Raw genomic sequence first — 24,135 nt, 5'->3', positions numbered from 1 at the left:
CTGTCGGTTTTAAGTTCCAACCAACCCGAGGCTAGTTTTTCCCACCTGATCTGTTTTGTGATCATGCGACGATTGCCTTTTGGGCAATTAATACAAAGAAAAAATTCAGTGGCTTGCATCTTGATTAGCTTGTTAAGGCATGGGTTGGGGCTTTTATGATTAAATACCACTTGGTTGTGTTGTTTCCATATCAGCCATAAGGCAAATGAGAATACAATATGCCATGGTACTCCATCAGCATTATGGGAAGCCTTGGCCTTAGCATTTGATGCAAGCCAATCTTTGAAGCCTTGGGAGTAAAAGGATTGATTCCCCCTTTGCTGCCCCAGCTGCTGCCATATAGGCTTGACAAACCTGCAATCAAGAAGAGCATGGCTGATTGTTTCAGATTCAGTGTGACATAATGGGCAGTCTATTGGGATGTACAGACCTCTCTCGGCCAAACAACCTCTCACCCCCACACTATTGTGCATACATTTCCAAATAAACATTTGGATATTGGGGAGGGTACATGTTTTCCATATCCACAAACCCAAAAAGCTAATTCTAATGGTTGAGTAGCAAGTCTATAGGCACCCTTTGAGCTGAAACCATCTTTGGAGGACCCTTTCTAAGCCAGCTTATCAACACTTCTAGCTACAATAAGGAATGGGATAGCTTGAATGCTCTCTTTGATATCTAGGGGTAATTCAAAAGGAATGGTTGACCATAACCAACCATGGGGGGAGATGACATCCTTAACTTTAAGGTTAGAGGATTCTAGAGGGATTGGGCCATGAAGAATGAACCTTAAAGAACCCAAATCCGACTAGCTATCCCTCCAAAAATCAAGCTGACTCTCATGCCCTGGAACCCATTTTATGCCCTCTTTAAATACATGTTCTCCTTTCTTTAAGCTCCTCCAAATAGGAGATCTTGGCAGCTTGGTTTCATTTCTAGAATTTATATATTGTCTAGTCCCATATTTCAGATTGAGCACCTAGGCCCAAAGTGGATTACTCTCTGAGTGGAATCTCCAATTAAGCTTAACTAAGAGTGCTGTATTCCTATTCTTAGTTGATTAGAGCCCCAATCCTCCCAAGTCCTTCGAGGTGGTGACTTTCTCCCAATTAACCTAGTGCATTTTCCTTGAGTTATCAGTAGACCCTCAAAGGAAATTCATGTTAACCCAATTTATGCCCTTTTAGGATCTTCTTGGGTAACTAGACATTCTGCATAACATAGGTAGGTATGGTGGATGAAGATGATTGTATGAGAACCATTCTGCTCGCCATGGAGAGTAAGCATGCTTTCCAACCAACAAGCTTCTTTTTGACTTTATTCAATACAAAACCAAAGTCCTGCCTCCGACTTCCCGAATGCTTAAGGGGAAAGCCAAGATATTTACCCAAATTAGGAGTCAATCTAAAACCAAGGATGTCAGCTAGATTCTCCTTTAGATTAGGATCAATATTGGGTGAAAAGTACACCCGAGATTTTGCTTCGCTCACGGTCTGCCCAGATTTCTTACAAAATTCTTCAAGGACCTCCTTTATGGCATGGCAATTAACTGGATCAGCCTTAACAAAGAGGATAAGAACATCCGCAAAGAAGATATGAGAAAAATCAGGGTCGCTTCTAAAGGCTTTTATCGGGAACCACAGCTTGGCTAAACACTTTTCCTCAATAAGATAGCCCAAATACTCCATGTAGAGGATAAAAAGGTATAAGGAGAGAGAGTCTCCCTGCCTAATACCTCTATAAGGGCAAAAGGACTCCAAGCAGCCCCCATTAAAGAGGAGGGACGTGGAAACAAACGACACACAACTCATGATGAGGTCAATAATATTATTCAGAAAGTTGAACTGAAAAAGCATCTCTCTAATAAATGCCCATTCAATCTTATCGTATGCCTTTTTAAGGTCAACTTTGATTGTCATATAGCCCTTTCTTGCTTTGACTCTTCCCATAGAGTGGATGAGCTCTTGGGCTATAATGATGTTATCTGTGCCCTTTCTTCCAGGGATAAAAGCAGCTTGGTAGGGAGAGATAATGCTATCCAAGTGAGGTCTAATCCGGGCAACAATCACCTTGGTAATGATCTTGTAGATTGTGTTGCAAAGACTTATAAGCTTATAATTTCCTAAGGTTTCCAAACCCTGCATCTTTGGAATGAGAAAAATAAGGGTTTTATTGAGATAGTCTTGAAACCTCAAAGTAGCAAAAACCCTCTCAACTTCCCTTGTAATAGAGTCACCTGGTATGAGCCAAAATCTTTGAAAAATGCTCGCATGTAGCCCATTAGGCCCGGAGGCTTTGTATGGTTTCATGGACCAAAGAGCACCTTTAATTTCCTCACTAGACACCACAGTACTAAGGGAGCATTTTACCTCCTTTGATAATCAACCATGCCACTAGACAGAGTGGTGGGGAATACGGGTGGCTGCTTCATGCGATGTGGAATATAGAGAAATGAAACCCCTGCAGAAGTATTCTGTAACCTCTCTATCATTGGTGATCCACTCACCTATTTCATCCTTAATCGAGGCTATGTGATTTTGTTTACTTCTGGCTAAGGTAGACATGTGATAGAAGGAGATGTTGCGGTCCCCTTGTATCATCCAATTGACCCTAGATTTTAGCAACCAGAGGTCCCTCTCTTGATCCAAAACAAGTTCAAGATCCTGGTGAAGTTAGTTTTCAAGGGTGAGAAGAGATGCACTAGGATTATTAGACACTGCCTTTTGAATACCATACAATCTAGCTAAGATCCTTTTCTTCTTGTAATGGATGTTACCAAAATGATTCTTATTCTATAAGGTGGCCTCCTTGGAGAAGGAGTCTATGGATTCAGCCAAACCTCTATGGTTATGCCAAGCCTTAGAGACAATGTTTGGAAAGGATGTATTAGAAAGCCAAAACTCTTGAAATCTGAAAGGCCTCGTGAGAGGTATAACTCTGCTTGGACTAGTTTCAAGAAGAAACGGGCAGTGGTCCGAGTGACACCTAGGCAAATGCGTGATCTTTGCTTTCGGATATAAGACACACCACTCAGGATTCATAAAAAATCTATCGATCCTCTCCAAAATCCGATTATTAATATCCCTTTTATTAGTCCAAGTGTACCTGAGACCCGAGAAGCCTAAGTCCACCATACTACAGCTGTCCAGACAATCCTTCAAAAGGAGAGACCGGTTTATACTAACCCCTCTAATTTGTCCTCATCGGTTAGAGGAACATGAAAAGTTATAATACATAGAGAATGTGTTTGTGCATTAAGAGAGAAGAGAATGATACCTTTGTCAGAAAATGTCCCATACACAGGACCTAGTCTATTGGCGTTGACATGGATTTACTGTGAACTATTTCTCCAAGTATGCGGTCAATTGCTGCATCCTAATTGTATAGAATATCATTAGATAGCAGCAAAAATGCCAAATACCCATAAACTAAAAATAAACATGTAATATGGCTTCAAAAATAAAAAAAAATAAAAAATAAAAAATAAACATGTAATATTAGAAATTTTAACTATTCAAACATGCAATCACCTTTGTTGACACCAACTGCTCGCATCTCAACAAATCAGCCACCTTGAACAACATCAACAGATGCATTTAAAATTGGGCCCATCCAATGAAGTTGCACGACGTTCAAAATTTCATCGGGGAGTTCTTTCTGTGAAGTGCTTAGGATACGAAGGATTTTTTTTTTTGAGAAATAGGATATGAAGGATTTTGATATGATATATACGTTTTATCAGTAATAGTTTCTAAATCAAACCATAAATAAATAGAATGTGACTGGGAGTTTTTAGTGTTATTTATAGTTAATTCTAAAAACTGTATTTAAAACGAATTGAATTACATGAAAAGTCACAATCTTTGGGTGTTTTAAAATGTAAACATGGTTGCAATATATGTAGACACGCAACACAATAAGAAGTCGTTAATAAAAAGTCAAACGTTTCAACTATTAGTTATTAATAATAATAATATATATATAATAGGTGAAATTGAGAAAAACTCAAATTATAATTTTAAATTAAAGTTCTAATTTTGCACCATGTGTTCTAAATTATTTAAACCATATCATAAATATTTATCCATATGAGTTATTAAGTACAAAAAAAAATATTTTAAAATAAATGAATCGTAAAAAAAAAAGTGCTTCACAATAATTTAAAAAAAAAAACACATAGACAATTTACATTTTATACATAATAATGTTTTTACAAATTTTTTTAAAGAGTTAACAAAATATAAAAATGATTATTAATAATATATAAATTATATTATACATTTTATTGTATATATTTTTAAGTGTATTTATGCATAGAATTACAAGTTAATATATAAAAAAGATGATATTAATTGATATCGATGAGCTTGAAGTGCCATTTGTGTTGGGATCATCCTTCAGGCTTTACGGCCCTGGGCACCCCGATGTACCTTTTCAAGAACCATTATCCCCTGATCGGGCCAACGGCCAATCAAAAGGTTAAATGGGCCTATGGGCAGCCTAGCAATTTTCTTCTGCTGGAATGTTGGTATAATCCAATACGTTAGTGGCACAACTCCCAAAAAATGTGAATTTTTTAAGGAATTAAACTGACGAGTGAGTGTAGAATCACAAATTATTTTACAAATTATTTTTACTATTTTTTTATAGAAAATTTTAACTTATAATGCTCAAGATCTCTTATTTTACCATAAAATATTTGACAATTACTTATATATAGCCCCACTATTTTTTTTTTTCATCAATTACACTTTGTCACATTACAATTATGATAAGAAATTGTGAAAATTTTTGTAGACTTTTTCTTAACTTACAAAGGAAAAAGGCTAGAGGATTTGAAATATCTCTCTTTTATTATCATCAAAACATCGACATGTATATCTTATGTTCTTAGTCTTACCGTGAAATAAACGTTTATGAAGACTTCCTATTCCTAGTTTAAAAAAGGAGCATAAGTATCAGTGGACAAAACGATTGAACTTTGAAATAATATAGTACTAGATTAGACTCATTAGAGCAACCACATCAATTCGTGCATTTTACACATCTATTTTTACACTAAAAACTTACTTTTTTTTTATTTTACACATCAATTTTTACAAAACACTTACATTAGTTCATCTATTCTATCACCTCTTTTATTTAAATAATCAATTTTCTCAATTTTTTATTATTTCTCTCAACTAACTCCTATACATATGCGCTCTCTCTTTCTCTCTCTCTCTCTCTACCCATTTTTTTTGAAACGTTGCTCTCTCTCTATACCCATCTCTTTGCCTTTATACCCATTTCTGAATCAACTCTCCCTCTTGGTCTAAATCCACACCATCTCAGTCACAAGCTCCAATCCACATCATCTCAGTCACAAGTATCTCGGTCACAAGCTCCGATCTACACCATCTCAGTCACAAGCTCCAATCCGCATCATCTCGGTCACAAGCACAAGCACCGATCTCGGTCACAAGCACTGATCTCCCTAGCTCCGATCAGGCAAGACCCATACCCACGAGCTCCGATCAAGCGAGACCCACGATCATTCCAGTAAAGCACCGATCGTTTTGATAAGCACCGATCTGTCTGTTTGTTGTTTGTCTGTTTGGGTTTGTGTAGCAAGTGTATCTCTGTATTGATTTGTCTGAGTGGATGTGTTTGTGTGTGGATGTGATTGTGTGCATCTGAGGAAAAAGAAGAAGATGAGAAGTTACTGAGTTTGTTGAGCTCGGAGAAGAGAGAGAAAAAAAGGAGCGAACAGAAATTAGAAAAATAATCTTTACACGAGCTATAGTAACCGTATATATTTACATGGTTACTGTAGCTCGTGTAAAGATATACACATTTTTACACAATTTTAGAAGGACTGATGTGTAGCATTTTTGAGGTAAAATGTGTAAAAATTGTGTTTTACATGATTTTAGAAGGACTAATGTCGATGCTCTTAGTGATTAGACTCCTCCAATGAGCTTGCTGTTTTGTTAAATTGAGACCTCTTTGGCATGTACTTGAATGTTATTGTCTTGCTTTTATTTTTACTTGAGTTTAAATTCTATTGGACTTGATGTAAAAGTCTTGTTTTATCCTCTCTAATAAGAAATCGCCACATTAACATTTTACTAAAAATTGAATACAACTTGCCACACATAATATATTATTTTAATTAACGGATACATAAAAAATGGTGTGGAACTTGCTCGTGTTTTTGTTCGGTATTGCTCCATTATTGGATGGATTATTTGTTATGAATATTAAAGTAAAAATTCCACACTTGACTGCATTTACTCTCATATGCCATGAAAGAGAAAGGTGGAATTGATTTCAAATAGAAAGACAAACCACATGCTGCTTTAATAAATTAAAAAATACAATAACTTAATGAAAAAACATATGGTCTATTGCACATACTCAATTATAAAGTATAGTATTAAAGTAGGTTATAATTAGTTAAACTAGTAAAGTCTTTGTTGATTAAATAAAATATCTAAGGTTCAATCATCGCCTACACCAATAACCAATTGGTGTCTTGGTTTAATAATAGAGAGCTATTATTAAGAGCAAACGTCATAGATTGAAACTCTCTAAAAAGAAGTATAGTATTAAAACATATGCATGTCGATTTATAATACTAGCTAGTTAGTAACAAGTGAGGTTTTGAATTTAATTCATGGCCAAGAGCCTTGTAATTTAATTGGTACTAGTATTCTTTAATGTTTTTAATAATGTTATCTAGGGAATAGAGTTCAAACCCCCCTAACGAATTATAAATATTAAAAAAAAATTCAATTCATAGATAGAATTATAGTTCAAGATGAAAATGCAAAGCACTTTCATTATATAGCGTACAAAGTAGATAGATTAATAAGTGTTTATAGTGGTTGGTGTGGAACTTGTATTAATAAACATGTCCTAATCAATAAACATGTTGAAAAAAAAAATGTCCTGAAAAGTTGCTTCATTATTATTAAGAGGACAAAACTTAGGTACAATGTCTTAGTTGATGTTCCTTAGGTTTTTCTCTTAAGATTCTGCTATGTGATTTTTTAACTAAAAAATACACTTTCATCCTATGAGGAAAAATCCACGTAGCAGAAGTTTAAAAGGAAAACCTAAGGAACAACACCTAAGTACTGTATCTAAGTCTTGCCCTTATTAAGATTTGTTTATTGCAATGGACCTTAATATCGTGAATATATAATAATTAATTCTAAAATCTACTTAGTGTCGATGTACTTGCACAGTACAATACACACATGCATACACGCGTGTACACACACACACACATATATATAAGTTTCTACCAAATAAGTAACAGACTTTATACCTTCATAGTATTATGAAAAAAGCTAATAAATTTGAATCAAGTCTTTTTATATTTTAGAGGTTTAGATAAATGAATTTGCATAAAAATATAGTTAATACTAAATTAGAGTATAATCGAAAGGAAATTTAACATGAAATTTGAGTTCATTTAAAATCTAAAGACACTTGGCAAGTTGGCATCAAAATTAATAAGGCAATTATAAGGACACTTGGTATCATATTATAGGACAATTAAAAGACATTTGGAACAAATTTGGAGTTTTAATTAGAATATAATTTTTGGAATGTTAATTGAACTTTCTCTCAACTTCCACTTTAATATAATATATATGATTAGAATTACTTTTGCTTGTTTTCCAAAAACATGAACTTACAATAAATTGGGTCTCTTGGGTTAGAATATCTTTACCCCCTCCCCTTAAATTGAAAGGGGGAAGTTTTAGTGTCAACAACTGAGTGATGAATATGCATGTGATAAAATGCAATTGAATGATCCTTGATGTTTCCATAAGATCTTCATCACGATTGTTCAAGATGATTGTGTCACTGTGTGAATTCCTTGATCATGATTTCTAGGCTAATTAACAAGTGTTTTTTTTTTTTCCCTTTCTTTTTTCTTTGAAAGATTTCTAGGTTAACAAGTTGCTCATGAATCTCAGATTTCTTTTAAAATAAATTTTTTTTTTTTTTAATGATTTTACTTTTAAGGTATGGATGGCATTGATGTTTTGATTATACAATATATATAAATTGATCATTAATTCGCAAAAGACCGACCTTAAGTTATAGAGAAGATGGTGCCCAACACCTTACCGTCTTGTAACTTAATCTTCAATCTTAGATCATAATATCTATAACAAAATAGACTCTCAAGGAAATTTAGTTTATATTTATTTGATTTAAGTTAATTCCCAATAATTTTTAATGGTGTAAAACAAATTAGAACAGTGACATGATTGACAATCAAAATTGTACCACGCCGAAACATAATGCTTAGGCGTGCAGACCACTCATATTCATAGCATAAATAATAGATTAAGATATTTTTCTTCCTATCATTTTGATAGGCCTAAATGAAATAAAAGGTCAAGAGCATAGTACCAATACTACAATGTTAGGAATTATTGCACAGCAAAAGTTGTTTAATTATGGTTGGCTTTGGTAATGTGCTTGTGTTGAAAAGCGCCAAAATAGTACTAAAAAAAAAAACAAAATTCCAAATCACTTTCATATTTTGAAAGTATTGTCAAATTTTGCAATCATAATTAGGTGGTGCACCCATCAGTCATCATCACCACACACACACTAATGGATTTTCACACATTAATTTCAAACTTGCTTCTCCAAATGTCAAAAACAAAGACAAATTTGTTAGCTTTGATTTGTGCATGAGGTTTTCTAGAAAAAAAAAAAAAAAAGTTCTAACATATATTGGACTACAAAGACATATGCTTCAATATAGGAAGAATTACGATTGTCATACCCAACTTTCATACAAGTAATATCTGGTTGTTTGAGTGGAAGCCACCAATTTTTCAATAGCCTATTATACAAGTAACTACAAAGAGTCCTACCAAATCAATATCTTAATTATATTTTATCATTTTATGTGAATTTGTTGCTCTATTTCAAAATATTAGTCCTAACATAAACTTGTACCCGAAAACCCTATATTGTAAACCTTGGAAATCTGAGACAATGATCTCCAAGTCATTTGACATCTCTTGATTTCTCTAATGAAAACCTCCGTGATTTGAATCACATAATCTCCCCCAATTGAAATGGTTTTTTGAAATCTAAGTCCATTTTCAAAAAAAAAAAAAAAAAATGCAAACCTTAGTTATTTACTTTGAATATTTCTCGTAAATTTTCTTATTAGCAATGTCATCTCTAAATATCTTAAAGCCATATAAATTGCTCATGATTCTTACAATGATATACTTAGACTACTAATTATTATACACCGGTGTATATGGAGTGTATGCGCCGAATCAGTTGAAATTGTGTCTTGAAGACACGATTTCAATTAAATTGTGAAATCGTGTTTTAGAAATGTATTTTTAAGTTTGTGCACACAAATGTGCATGGAATTAGTCGTATTATGTACTATGTAACAAACATTAACGATTCGACCGGTTGTATAAAATTTTCATCTAGAACCTTATATTACAAAGTCAAGTGGGTCTCAGTCTAGCCCATGCAAAGCCCAGACCTAAACTGAACCTCCACCTTCGGACTCAAAGCACTTGCCAACAGTGCAGAAGTGATGGTAGACTGGCAGTAGCTAGCACGTGTTATTTGCATGGCCTTCAAAGGATCTGTACCTTCTTACTACATTGTCATACTGGGACATTTATCATTTATGCAGACATTATACTGGCTTAGTGTGATAATTGATAATGTTACATATATTGGACTAGGGGTTGCTTTGGTGTCTACTTTTCATTATTTTCAAAACCATCCTATTTAATTTGAATTGATTTCCCAAAAGAACAAATTAAGGACCAAACAAATATTTTAACGAAAAACTAAAAAAAATCTTAAATATATATTTAATCACATACCCACACAATTTATGGATAATCATGGACAGAGCCATCATTGAACCAGGAGGGCAATGCCCCCACACCCCCCCCCCCCCCCCCCAATTTTTTTTTTAATATTATTACATGTATGTACGTGTATCAGTTTTAGGAATTTTATTCTATAAAATTATATTTTTTTTCCTTAAATAATATCATTGATTCTTTTAAGAATAATACTATACTCAAACTTTTTACAAATTTTTTTGGTCGTAAATTCTTATTGGTTCGCATATGGACCAACTACTCACATCATTTATTTACTTTCTAATAACCATTTATCACATCAGTAATTTATAAAAAAATTTGAAGATCTAGCATTTTCCTCATTTTATTGACCATAAATTTTTTTATAGATTTAAAATCTAAAACAAAATATAAAAGCCCCATAAAAATTGCTTAACAACAAAAATTACCAATAGTAAAACTAAAAAAATTAAGCTTAATTAAACAATTTTAGTCAAAATAAACAACCCTATCCTTTAAAAAATTCTATAAAAAAAAAATTTTGTTCTTACCCATAAAAAAATAAAAAATAAATAAAAAATCTCAACAACTAAGTAATATCTGTATTAGTGGTTGAAACCGCCATACACAATCAATAGTAAAGCTGTCCCTCTAACTCAAAGTTCTGGCTCCGTCTTGGTAGTTGTGTCATTGTTTTTACTTTTATTCTAGATAAGCTAGTTTTGAAGTTATATATTTATTTATCAAAATAACTTTACCTATTATTATCGTATTTAAATTCTACATCAGAAAACCGTGAAGTTCTTTTTTTTTTTTTTTTTGAGAAAGTGAAAACCGTGAAGTTAGAAGAAAACCTTTTGTTTTTTCTTCTAAAAAAAATAGAACTCTAATGTGATATAGATATATAAAACATTATCTTTTTTTTTTCCTTCCTCAGTAGCCTCAAACTTGGTCCTCCACCGTGTAATTGTGTATATCTTCGTAAGGACTAATTAAACAGCCTGAACATAGCTGGGTTCTATTATTAATCAGCCACTTGGCTGCAGTGTAGGGATGAGATTGGCTGGCCTGCAGTGACTATTACCGTTTACTATTGCAGATTTGTGACTAATCATGATTTGGGTATTTGTTTTTAGCTTTTTTTATGGGTTGTACTCTTGACTTGGAATGGTTAATGAAATGCATCTCCGATAGGATTTAAAATCTATAGTGTTTGTTTTATGAAATTTATTCTTTATAATTAAATAAAGATATTAATTAATTTTTTATATAGGCAATGTTTGAATTTTAGATATTTTATTTGAGCACAAGAGACTTTACATTAAGCTAATTAAAATCTACTATTATTGCTATTAAGCTACGCTAATGTTTATTTTTTTTATTAAGTATAAAAAAATAAAAAATAAAAGCGATCAATCAGTAGATCTGTTGGTGCTATAGATCATAAAAGTTAGGAAAATTATTAAGTATTCCTGAAGTACCATAAATATTTACTCCCTTTTCTCACATGAATGGTGGGTCCCATCATGAATTTAATTAGCGGCACTCACCATTCATGTGAGAGGATAGAGTATGCATTTATGGAGTACACAATAATTTCAAATTGCCATTGTTTATGATTTTAAAGATGCACCCATTATGGCCAACTTTTTGGTTGACATTTAATTCAATATCCATATCTTCATGGTTTATGTTTGAATAACAAATATAAGTAATATCTATATCAGAGGTTGAAACCGCCGCACACAACCAATAGTAAAGTCGCCTCTTGACTCAAAGTTCTGGCTCTACCCATGGTTGTTGTGTCATTGTTTTTACTTTTATTCTAGATAAGCTAGTTTTGAAGTTATATATTTATTTATCAAAATAACTTTACCTATTATTATTGTATTTAAATTCTACATCAGAAAACCGTGAAGTTCCTTCTTCTTCTTCTTCTTCTTTCTTTCTTTCTTTTTCTTCTTCTTTTTTTTTTTTTTTTTTTTTTTTTTTTATATTAATTAATTTTTTATGTAGGCAATGTTTGAATTTTAGATATTTTATTTGAGCACAAGAGATTTTACATTAAGCTAATTAAAATCTACTATTATTGCTATTAAGCTAAGCTAATATTTATTTTTTTATTAAGTATAAAAAATAAAATAAAATAAAATAAAAAAACAATCATGAATTATTAGGTACTCTTGAAGTACTATAAATGCATACTCCCTCCTTTCACATAAATGGTAGGTCTTATCATGATTTTAATTAGTGAGACTCACCATTCATATGAGAGGAGGAAGTACACATTTATGATATTTCGGGAGTACACAATAATTTCAAGTTGCCATTATTTATGATTTTAAAGATGCACCCATTATGGAGAAATTATAAGATCCACATGGTGGACAAGTGATGTGGTCTACCATTCCACTAAAAAACTTCCACCTGTTTAAAATTGTTAATTAGAAAAAAATTTTAAAACAAAAATTAATTACTAACTTGATAATTTTAAACAAGTGAAAGTTTTTTAGTAGAATGGTGGACCACATCAATTGCCTATCAGAGGACTCTATAATTTCTCCCCATTATGGCCGACTTTTTTGTTGACATTTAATTCAATATCTATATCTTCATGGTTTATGTTTGAATAACAAATATACTAACATTTTTTGGACCACTCAAATTTAATTACGTCTTTTTTGGATTTGAAACATCTTTACATCTTTGCATGCTTGGAAGTCTTCTCAAGAAAGGGGCGGGGGGGGGGGGGGGGGGTGAGGGAAGCTTGCTTGGAAGGATAAATAGAATGGAAATAAGCAATTTTTAAGCGGACAAGATTTTTAAGAGACATTTCATTTATTCTATGTTTGAAAATTTTGAGAACGAAATGGTTGGAAGAAAATTTATATTTCATTTCATTTTCTCTTAAGCCTTCCTCTCAAAAGTGAGAGAAACACTAATTCTTATAATGAAATAGAGGAGAAATCTAGATTTTTTAAGCATATGAATCTCATATAATCTTTTTTTTTTTTTTAATGTCATCATTATTTACACACATACATATATATATATATATATATATATACTTCCAAAAAATTAAGAGAAAAAAATATTTATTTATTTCTTTCAATTTCATTTCATTATTTTATCATCCATCAATTCCTTTCTATTANTTGTGAGAAAGTGAAAACCGTGAAGTTAGAAGAAACCCTTTTGTTTTTTCTTCTAAGAAAAATAGAACTCTAATGTGATATAGATATATAAAACATTATCTATTTTTTTCCTTGCTCAGTAGCCTGAAACTTGGTCCTCCACCGCGTAATTGTGTATATCTTCGTAGAGACTAATTAAACAGCCTGAACATAGCTGGGTTCTATTATTAATCAGCCACATGGCTGCAGTGTAGGGATGAGATTGACTGGCCTCCAGTGACTATTACCGTTTACTATTGCAGATTTGTGACCAATCATGATTTGGGTATTTGTTTTTAGCTTTTTTATGGGTTGTACACTTGACTTTGGAATTGCTAATGAAATGCATCTCCGATAGGATTTAAAATCTATAGTGTTTGTTCTATGGAATTTATTCTTTATCATTAAATTAAGATATTAATTAATTTTTTATGTAGGCAATGTTTGAATTTTAGATATTTTATTTGAGCACAAGAGATTTTACATTAAGCTAATTAAAATCTACTATTATTGCTATTAAGCTAAGCTAATATTTATTTTTTTATTAAGTATAAAAAATAAAATAAAATAAAATAAAAAAACAATCATGAATTATTAGGTACTCTTGAAGTACTATAAATGCATACTCCCTCCTTTCACATAAATGGTAGGTCTTATCATGATTTTAATTAGTGAGACTCACCATTCATATGAGAGGAGGAAGTACACATTTATGATATTTCGGGAGTACACAATAATTTCAAGTTGCCATTATTTATGATTTTAAAGATGCACCCATTATGGAGAAATTATAAGATCCACATGGTGGACAAGTGATGTGGTCTACCATTCCACTAAAAAACTTCCACCTGTTTAAAATTGTTAATTAGAAAAAAATTTTAAAACAAAAATTAATTACTAACTTGGTTGATTTATCATCCATCAATTCCTTTCTATTATTCTATAATAATAAATTTAGAATACAATAATTTTTTTTTAATTAATGACATGATTTATTGTGATTGTCGCGTGATAAAAAAGGTGCTACTACGAGTAGACCTAAGCGAAAACAATGCTGCTTTAATCACAATTATGAAAATATTGAATTCTTAGCATTACTCATCTTATAAAATATGAACTCCTAAAGTATTACCCATAGAATATAGGAGTAGGAAGTTTAGATGAGGGAGGATTTGACTCAGCACTGGAAGCTAGCCTATCACAGTCTTTTTTATTTTTTTGAACAAAACCCTATCATTGTCTTTGATCCAATAAAAACAAAAAGAATACTGAGCCAAGAAAGCAAGTTTTGTTTAAAACATAAATTAACAATAAATAAAGCAATTCGTGGTCAGTCACCCACCTATCATCTACCATTTTAAATGCTGTGCAAGGAAATCACCATATACAGACACAAAAACCTTTAATGTGTCATAAAACGCCTATAAAATTGGTCAGACACATCTTTCTTAATGTGATCTAAGAATTTATTGCTTTAGCGCTCAACTAACTCTCCCATAGTCCCACCTCCCCCAACTCCCTCTTTCACTCTTTCTTTGTGGTTAAATTCAGCAAAAACATTTTTACAAGCTCTTAAAAAAAAAGGCTTCAGTCTCTTAAGGTCATCTTTACAAGGTTCTTGAAATTGAAACCCTGTTTCTATATTTTGATAACAATGTCACATATCTACATTGTGAAGGTTGAGGAATCAAGGCCTGCAACAGCTCAAAAGCCATCAGCAGGGCCTGTGTATAGAAGCATTTATGCTAAAGATGGTCTCTTGGAGTTGCCGGCCGGATTGGAATCTCCATGGCAATTCCTCAGGTTTGTAGTTTATATTATATGCATTCATGTACTCCCTTTTGAGAATTAGATTGCTAATTGCTATTGCATGTGTTTATATAGTTGGATCAATGCTATGTGTGTTCATAGGATTAGAAAAATCTGTTTTAAGAAATGGCTAGCAAAGCAAGCCATTCTCTAACAAGCATATCAGATGTGTTATGGACAAGTCTCAGGGCATGCAATGGCCAATGAGAGTCATGGAAAAGCACATATGTAAAGTAAAATCAACCAAGGTTGGGTGAGAAACCAACAAGCTAGAGAGAGAGCAGGTCACCTAAGCATGAGTTTACTGTAAACTTTAAATGATAATGTAAAACTAATTCTTCATTTTATTGTTTAGATTTTTTTTGTTGTTTTGTTTTTGGGACCAATCTAGTAAGTTACTATGACAAACTCATCTACAATTATAAGATGAAATTGTTGACCCCTTCTCATTTTTCTTTGACCTTAAAGATAACATAAATTCCTAGGCACTAAGTATTATAATTTTACCTTCCCATTATAGAAAGAAAAAAAAATACTAATATAAATTCTTAAGAACTATTGGTATTTTGGTTGGAGATCAGACTAAATCTTAGTTGTAGTAAGCTGTGTGACTGTGTCATGGATGCACATTTGTCTTGTTATAGTTAACCGTTTATCGGATATTTGTCCTGTTGAAACTGGAATCCGTAAGCCCAAACAAAAACATATGTTTGTCGTGAAGAAAAGGTTGTGGTAAATGGCCCAAAGAATTTCGTTATTATTATTATTGGACTCTAACTAATGTTTTTGTTTGTAGTAGCCTAATAACTGTAGAGTAATAGCCCAAATCAGACAAAAAGTATTTTTGTTAGTCTAATCTAATTTTTAAGAAGAATAAAAAAGAATCTTTGTAGTGTAATACTGTAATAAGAAAATTGTATAGTAATGGCCCAAACCAAACAAAAAGTAGTTTTGTAGTCTAATGTAAAGAAAAAAAAAAAATAGAAAGCAGTCTAACTTAAAGAAAAAAAAAAATTAGTAGTCTAATGTAAAGAAAAAATTAGTTGTCTAATGCAAAGGAGAAAAAATAGAAAGTAGTCTTATGTAATTTATGTAAAGAAAAAATTAGTAGTCTAATGCAAAGAAAAAAAAAAAAGGTAGTCTTATGTAATTTATGTAAAGAAAAAATTAGTAGTCTAATGTAAAGAAAAAAATTAGGAAAAAATTGATTATAGTAGTCTAATGTAAAGAAAAAAAAATTAGAAAACAATTGATTATGGCCCATGCAGGTTTCGAACCTGCGACCTTCGCGTTATTAGCACGACGCTCTAACCAACTGAGCTAATAGGCCATTTGCTGATTGAATAAAAGCTTTTTTAAAACTATTTATTTAAACGTAATACATTCAAAGCCAAGCGCTATAATTTGCTTGATAAAGAACCCCGAAACTACATTATTATTTATTAGAAAGTGAAAAGCTTTGTATATTAAAATACGTGGTCTGATTCCATGGCTCTATCCTGGGATATCTCCTCTGAAACTATGTTTATTGTGGCAGCGACTCAGCTAAGAGGAACCCCAGCAACCCAATGCTGGGTCGACGTCAAGTCACCGACTCAAAGGTACAATACAACTCACTCTTCGTTTTCGTCTATCCCTCTTACATGTGTCTATATGTCCTTAGTAATAATAATAATAGTAGGGTACTTATCAAAAATAATAATAATAATAGTAGGGTAGGGACACAGCATTAATTTTCACAATTTGTTAAGATTATAATTGTAACGGGAAATATCAATTTCACATGGCCTGTCATGCACAACCTCACCTCACCTCACCTCACCTCACTTTTATTAATAGGAAGTTTACTAAAACAACTTTTTTCTGTTTGTGTTGTCATAATTATTGTCACGACTTTGAAGCGATAGAAAAAAAATAATAGATTCTTACAATTATGATTGTTTATTTCTCACAGTCGATCACTTCAATAAGTTATGACAAAAGTTATGGTTGTATAAATAGTTATTAAGCATTGACTTTAACAATTGTGAACAAGCTATGAATTTTTTATTATTATTATTATTTCCCCTATAGTTAGCACATTAAAATCTATAGTAAGGCATAAAATTTTACAATTTTTCTCATATGTAGTGGTATGTCGCACTACTCATAACTTAACACCTTAAAAACTAGCGAAAAAAGTTGTCACTTGGGAAATTTGGAATTGCTTTGAAGAGTGACTGAAGACCATAAGCTAAATTTTCATTGGAAGAAACTAAAAATACTAACAAAAATATTTGACTGAATTCATTCACAGGTGGGTCCCTATGTGTGGCTCACATATCAGGAGGTTTATGATGCAGCCATTCGCGTGGGCTCTGCCATCAGGAGCCGTGGTGTCAATCCTGTAAGTCCAAATTGCACTTTGGCTAACTTAGAAATATTTTTTTTCTTCAAAGAATTAGGCAATTAGTTTATGTGGAAATCCAATTTGTAAGTACTACTAATATGTGTTATTATATATGTAGGGTGATCGTTGTGGTATATATGGGTCCAACTGTCCAGAATGGATAATTGCAATGGAGGTATATATACATTTATATACATACATTATACTAGTAGTTATCAATCTTGCTTGGCTTCATAGATATTGATGATACATAGTAAATGTGTTTTTTTTTTTTTTTGTAAAAGTGTATTATGATTGAGAACTTTTCTTAGGAAACAAACTAAGAATACAACCTTCATTACAAAGGGCTAGTAGCTAGATTGAGAACACTTGTTATAGAAGTTCAGCGTGTATTGTACAGTCATTTTCTCTCATGTTTTGCTTCCTAACCCTTTTTTTTTTTTGGCTAAGGGTATTTGTTTGTAACTCACTTTAACAAGTTTTATAAGGTTATATAGTAAAGATGAAAGTCTAAGATAGCAATGTTTAAGTAACAGTTTGAACTGTGTAGTGTTATTTTGATATTTATGTTTGATTTTCAACAGGCATGTAACAGCCAGGCTGTGACATATGTACCTCTATATGACACACTTGGTATGTTTTCCCTTCTTTTTTTTTTTTTTTCATCAATAAATCTCAGTGTGCTAATTACTATCATCTTCACCATGTGTTTATGGATGCACACACCCCCTCCTAGTGGCAATCAATGTACTTGAATTGTAGACCACTTGGTTGAGTTATCAAAAGAGTCTGATTATGTAACTCTGTAATCTTACCCATCGCAGGACCAAATGCAGTGGAGTTCATCATTAACCATGCTGAAGTTTCAATAGCTTTCGTGCAAGAGAACAAAATATCTGCTGTAGGTTCTCATTCTATCAATTTCATTTTTATTTTTAATGTAAATTAGCTATCAATTTTTGAAATCTTGATGATCTGATTCAATAACCAATAAGGTTGTATGAAACCTGTGATCGATAACGAAGAATTGATTTTCAACTTACCTTCAAGGACTTTCACTCATAAATTTAGAATCAAACTTAATTAGTTACCTCACTTTTGTCGTTTATGGTTCTGAAACCATTGAAAGATTTTTCTTGTTCTCTGAGGACCTCTATTTTTTCTTATTAGTTTTAACATAATAGGAACAGACAGCATCTTGGAATGCTTATAAATTTTGTAACAAGTACCCTGGTTGTAAAGAGTTTCGGACAACCATGTTGCCCACTTCATTTCTTCTATCCTACCAAACACCTCCAACATAAGTTTTGACTCTTCATCTGTTATACCTGTTCACTCTTAAGTGATGCTCAGATTTGAAATCCCATGAAAAGCATTATTACAATGCATTACCATAGTAGGAAGGTTACCGTGAGAAGATGCTATGTTCTATAAAACTCATAGTTGACATTTGACAGCAATATGGTTGTATGCAATTCATGTTTTCTTTTTTATATTTTTGACATGCCACTTCAAAGAACTGGTAATTTGTTGGTTCTAATTGCTTAGCTAGTTATGTTTGTGGGAATGTTTGTAGTTGGCACTTGGGACGTCTTTGTTTCTCACTTTTTGCCTATGGTCAGCGTGTGTTTCTGTACATGTCAAACATCAATTCATGGATGAAAATAATATACTCAGTGCAACTCACGTCTCTCAATTATTTTCCTGGCTTCTACAAATTTTTTTCCTCACTCAAGTGGTAACTCTTTGTGCAGATTCTATCATGCCTCCCAACATGTTCAGAAAATTTAAAAAGTAGGTCAAGCTGCTATCTTCTGTCTAATATAGTCAAAAGACAGTATGCAGTTCCTTGGGTGGGGAACTAAATTATATATTTTCTTTGCTCAGCTATTGTCAGCTTTTCAAATATTTCAAGCACACAAAAGAAAGAAGCTGAAGAAGCGGGGGTTTCTTGCTTTTCCTGGAAGGAGTTTTCTGAGTTGGTAGGATGTCAATCCACATTGTTCATCTATATAATGAATGCATATTACTGTCTACGTTGATTTTGACTGGTCAATCAAAACAGGGGAGTTTGAATAACGAACTGCCTCCAAAAAACAAGGCTGACATCTGCACAATAATGTATACAAGTGGAACAACAGGAGAACCAAAAGGTGTCATTCTTACAAATGCAGCTATAATGGCAGAAGTATTGACGACGGACCACCTACTTTTACTAACAGATAGAGTGGTAAACAACCAAACACAAATTATGATTTCTTGAAGCTGTATGATTCTATAACTTTTTTAGTGTCTGCATTTCTTGGAGTTTTAAAGTCACTCCTTGTCAAAAGATAACTAAGAAGTGCCCAATATTCTGTTTAACTTGCAACTCAATTCATTATCTGTCTGTAATTTGGTCATATTCTTTTGTGTCAAAAATCATCACCAAATTCTAATCTCCATCACATTATGTCTGCTTCAGAATGCCTGATCAATAGATGTTGTTTAAATAGACTGTAAGATAACTGCGCATGATGATTTTTGTCTACAAAAGCAAATAAATGTGCACAGAACATACATTTAATGTAAGTTGTTGCTAATTAGCCAATGCCAATTAGGTTTCTAAGTGCATAACAATGGTCATATAAGGTTATTTTCCCATTAAAATGACAAGAAATCCAGAATGATAATAAACTTATCAAGATAAATATAAGATTCCCGTTAAGAATAAAACTCAGAAGAATTTATGGTTTGCATTCATGTATGCATAGTCAAATTTGTGAAACAATATCACTGTTGTTTCTGGTTCATTCAAGAAAAATCTGTTGGTTCTTCTTGCCATTTTCAGTACATCATGTAAGAACTCCATCTGTTAGCTTATGAATTAATCTAGAATTGGGCATATGTACTTTGTGTTCAATGGCTTAATTCTGCTATAGATCTAAGAAGTATTTTCTACCAGATAAATTATTAGTCATAGTTCCTCCTAACGGAAGTCATTCCCTCTTTTAGAAAATGCATGTTTTAGTATTGTCAAGATTCTTAAATGGAATGCAGTACGTCATTGGTCTGAATAGCAAAGGCAGAGTGATAATGTATGTCATAAGTTCAAACCTTACAAAGGAAAAAAAGGATATAAGTAAACCAATGTAAGGTTGTCTATGTCACATTTCGCTATTAAGTCATTCATTGATGATGGACCACAAAAAACTTTTCTTCATGAAATTATATGGCAGTTACATTGTGGTATTGACATAGAATCTTCTCTATTACAGTGTTCAGAAGAAGATTCATATTTCTCCTTCCTTCCTTTGGCCCATGTATATGATCAAATAATGGAGAGCTATTGCATCTATAAGGGCTCCTCAATAGGATTTTGGCGAGGCGTAAGATTAAGATTCATCTCTTTAAATGAGCTCTTTCTTCCATCTATTTATTTGACTGCATGTCTTTGAATTGCCAATGTTGAACTTGTTCAATGTGTTTTTTCTTGCTTTAAATTTGCAGGACATCAGGTTCCTGATGGAGGACATACAGGAACTGAAGCCATCTATGTTTTGTGGGGTTCCTAGAGTTTATGATCGTATATACAGTGGTATATTATTTTTCTATACATCACATTGAATTATATGCACATACATATATATATATATATATGTTTTTTTTTTTTTTTTAATATATATATATATTTTTTTTTTTTTCATTCTAAACGTTGGCCTTAAATTTTTGTTTAAAGGTATACTTAATAAAATTTCATCGGGAGGTGCGTTGCGGAAGGCATTGTTCCAATATGCTTATAACTAGTATGTTTATCAATAACCACTTTATTATACCTATCAAGAAAAAGTTTAAAGATAACCACTTCATTAATTTACTTTTCTCCCCTACTGAATGACTAATGGAATCTGGCAGCAAGTTGGGAAATCTAGAGAAGGGACTTAATCAAGATAAAGCAGCACCTCTCTTGGACAGGCTTATCTTTGATAAGGTCAGTCATATATCCTTCCCCATCATTACTCTGGAAGATCTAATTTACATTCTAATAATGTGTTAATCATTATAGATCAAACAAGGGTTAGGGGGGCGAGTTCGTATTTTGTTATCAGGCGCTGCACCTTTAACTAGGCACGTGGAGGAGTTTTTGAGGGTCACCAGCGGCTCTACTTTATCCCAAGGATATGGTAATTTTGACCAACTGTTTTTAATTAGATTTATTTTTAAGCTTATCAATGGTGGTAACATTTAAGTTACCTACTTTTATTTTATTTTTGTTATCAAACTTTCTATAAATTCTCAGGCAACATTCAAATTTTATACTTTCCCACAATTTCATCATTGAGGAAGCTGATTACTTACCTTTTGGATGTAATTTAAAGCGTCATTGGGAGATTTAAGACAACAAAATCAATATGCATACTTAAACAACCAATCTCACCTTTGCTTTGTTTTACTCCAAATGATGAATTAAAAAAAAAAACCCTAATGCTTATTTATTATATCCAAGCATATCATAAGTTCTAATTATTTTCCACTGTTCTCGTGTACTTATTTCTATCAGCTTATAATATTTTCTCATGATCAGGTCTTACTGAAAGTTGTGGTGGGTGTTTTACATCCATTGGCGATGTATTTAGCATGATTGGAACTGTTGGAGTCCCCATCACAACCATTGAAGCCAGGCTTGAGTCAGTACCAGAGATGGGATATGATGCACTTGCCAGCATGCCACGTGGAGAGATTTGCCTGAGGGGAACAACCTTGTTCTCCGGTTACCACAAGCGACAAGACCTGACTGAAGATGTCCTTGTTGACGGGTGGTTTCATACAGGTAAAACCTTGCTAGTACAATGCATTGACAAACAATTACATTCTAAGGCTGTATTTGTCACTGGTTAGGAACGTCTATAGCTGCTATAAGACAGAAAATACATAATTCAGAGAGTATGTGAACGTTGATGGGCCTAATTTTGAGAATAAAGCAGGTGACATTGGAGAATGGCAGCCCAACGGAGCAATGAAAATCATTGACAGGAAAAAGAACATATTTAAGCTGTCTCAAGGTGAATATGTTGCTGTAGAGAACATAGAAAGCACATACTTGCAATGCCCTCTTTTAACATCGGTATGTTGCTGGTGTCCACAATGGTGCCCCATGTAAAAGTAGTCTCTATAAAATAGAACATTGCATCTCTTTTTGTCTAAGAACATATGAGTTTCTGTTAGTAAGTTGATCTGCATAGCCCATTTAGTTTTCAATTTTTTTTTTCCCTCTTATCTAATTCTAAATGTGCTATTGACTTATCTTTGTTTACAGATTTGGGTCTATGGGAACAGTTTTGAGTCGTTCCTCGTAGCTGTGGTGGTTCCTGACAGAAAGGCATTAGAGGATTGGGCAATAAACCATAATGTCACTGGTGATTTTAATTCATTATGTGAAAACCTGAAGGCAAGGAAATACATTTTAGATGAGCTTAATAACACTGGTCACAAAAACCAGGTATGTACTTGTGTCTCGATCCCTTTTGCTAATTTCATGCAGAGTTATGTCTTTTCTTCTGACTTAAAAGACATCCTGCAGCTTCGAGGTTTTGAGATGTTAAAAGCAGTCCATTTGGAACCAAATCCCTTTGACATGGAGAGGGATCTGATAACTCCAACATTCAAATTGAAGAGACCACAATTGCTCAAGTACTACAAGGTATTCTTTTTATTTTATTTTATTTTTCTCTATCAATTGTTTACTTGACTGCTCATTATTGCTATGACTTTCTATTGGACCCAAGTTTTTCCTTCCCATGTTTCCCTAGTAAAAGGGTGAAAAATTCATCTTTCCAAAAGTATATAGCTTCATAAATTTGTGTACTCTAAATAGTTTTATTACAGTTTTGCGATTTTCTATGAATAGCAAGAAGGATCAAATAAAAAGGTCCAAGGGCATTTTACTATTCACTAGAACCTGAACATGAATCTAAAAGCTCAGGGCCCCAAAAGCGAGATGTGTTTTATCAAGGATTGACTGGAAGATAAATAGCAATACCTCTCGCTTTTATTTTAAGATAGTTCTTTTGGCTGGCATTCAGAACTTCCTTTTAAAGTGTCCCTTATTGTCCTTTATATTCTTTCTATTTATCTACCATGGAAGTTGGTGTGTTGGACTATGCAGCATCAATATGATCTTTTCCCCAATGTCATCTGCAGGACACTGTTGATCAATTGTACAGTGAAGCCAAGGGAATAAGAGTGTGAGAACATGAGAACAGCATTGGAAGCTATAAACTGGAATGCAGATATTACCAATTTGTGGCAGTTTGCCAAAAGTTTGTTTATTTTATGTTTTATCTTGTCTAAAAACTTGTAGAAAAAGTGTTAATATCAAAATCAAATCATATGTACCCAACAGTGTATGGATAAGCTGATTCTTGCCCTTGTTTAATTATATATAAAAGATCCTTTGACATCATCCACGCTCCTGCTGAAAATTATATTCCTCTTCTTTAACTTTCTATATAATCTAAAGAGGTATCAAAAATCTAGGGGTGGTAAAAATAATAAAGAACCTCCTAGAATTTTTTTTAAGTCTGTCTAGCTTGACAGCACCATGAGACCAGATTTTATCTAGAGATATGAGCAATGACAAAGATTCTCAAGGAATCCATCTATGGTATCCAGCTTTTTTCCAAAAATTAAATAGCTGATATTCTTCAATTTTTGGGCTTCAAATTTTCCTTTTTGTTTAACAAATCGACCACCACTATCAAGGAGTTTGAAGTTTAATTCAACCAGGGTTTTAAGGTGGTTCTCTGTGCTATGCATATGCCTGAGAAAGATTCAAGATCAAGTTTACCTCCCAAAACACAAGCTCATACAAGGAAAATTAACTTCATATTATGGCAACAATATACGTATCTGTTTGAAAGCA

The 24,135-nt window shown here is 32.8% G+C and overlaps 1 protein-coding gene and 1 non-coding gene across 2 annotated transcripts; one reads left to right on the top strand and one right to left on the bottom strand.

Moving 5' to 3' along the window:
* The first annotated feature begins 14,483 nt into the window (after window positions 1–14,483).
* LOC111993942 (probable CoA ligase CCL6) lies at window positions 14,484–23,676 on the top strand. Its single transcript, XM_024025785.2, has 19 exons — window positions 14,484–14,839; window positions 16,383–16,446; window positions 17,142–17,231; window positions 17,353–17,409; window positions 17,819–17,867; window positions 18,059–18,135; window positions 18,989–19,028; window positions 19,122–19,216; window positions 19,300–19,464; window positions 20,492–20,602; window positions 20,724–20,811; window positions 20,953–21,019; window positions 21,129–21,204; window positions 21,280–21,397; window positions 21,799–22,044; window positions 22,199–22,338; window positions 22,531–22,713; window positions 22,795–22,914; window positions 23,415–23,676. The coding sequence occupies exons 1-19, from the start codon at window positions 14,691–14,693 to the stop codon at window positions 23,460–23,462; spliced, it is 1,983 nt and encodes a 660-aa protein (XP_023881553.1). The 5' UTR covers window positions 14,484–14,690; the 3' UTR covers window positions 23,463–23,676.
* On the bottom strand, window positions 16,102–16,175 carry TRNAI-AAU (transfer RNA isoleucine (anticodon AAU)). Its single transcript has one exon. It is a non-coding gene; the product is annotated as a tRNA-Ile (tRNA).
* Window positions 23,677–24,135: the final 459 nt, after the last annotated feature.

This window comes from Quercus suber, unplaced genomic scaffold (genome assembly GCF_002906115.3).
Source record: "Quercus suber isolate HL8 unplaced genomic scaffold, Cork oak 2.0 scaffold_475, whole genome shotgun sequence".
NCBI classification, from domain to species: domain Eukaryota; kingdom Viridiplantae; phylum Streptophyta; class Magnoliopsida; order Fagales; family Fagaceae; genus Quercus; species Quercus suber.
Note: the sequence above shows the minus strand (reverse complement) of the source record. Positions and strands in the feature narration are given on the sequence as shown.

Bases quoted from the DNA above. Each gene is read 5' to 3' on its own strand.
- LOC111993942 (XM_024025785.2), top strand. From the start codon at position 14,691: ATGTCACATATCTACATTGTGAAGGTTGAGGAATCAAGGCCTGCAACA. The intron at 19,029-19,121 runs GTAGGTCAAGCT...TTCTTTGCTCAG, and splicing joins ATGTTCAGAAAATTTAAAAA to CTATTGTCAGCTTTTCAAAT. The intron at 21,398-21,798 runs GTAATTTTGACC...TCTCATGATCAG, and splicing joins TACTTTATCCCAAGGATATG to GTCTTACTGAAAGTTGTGGT.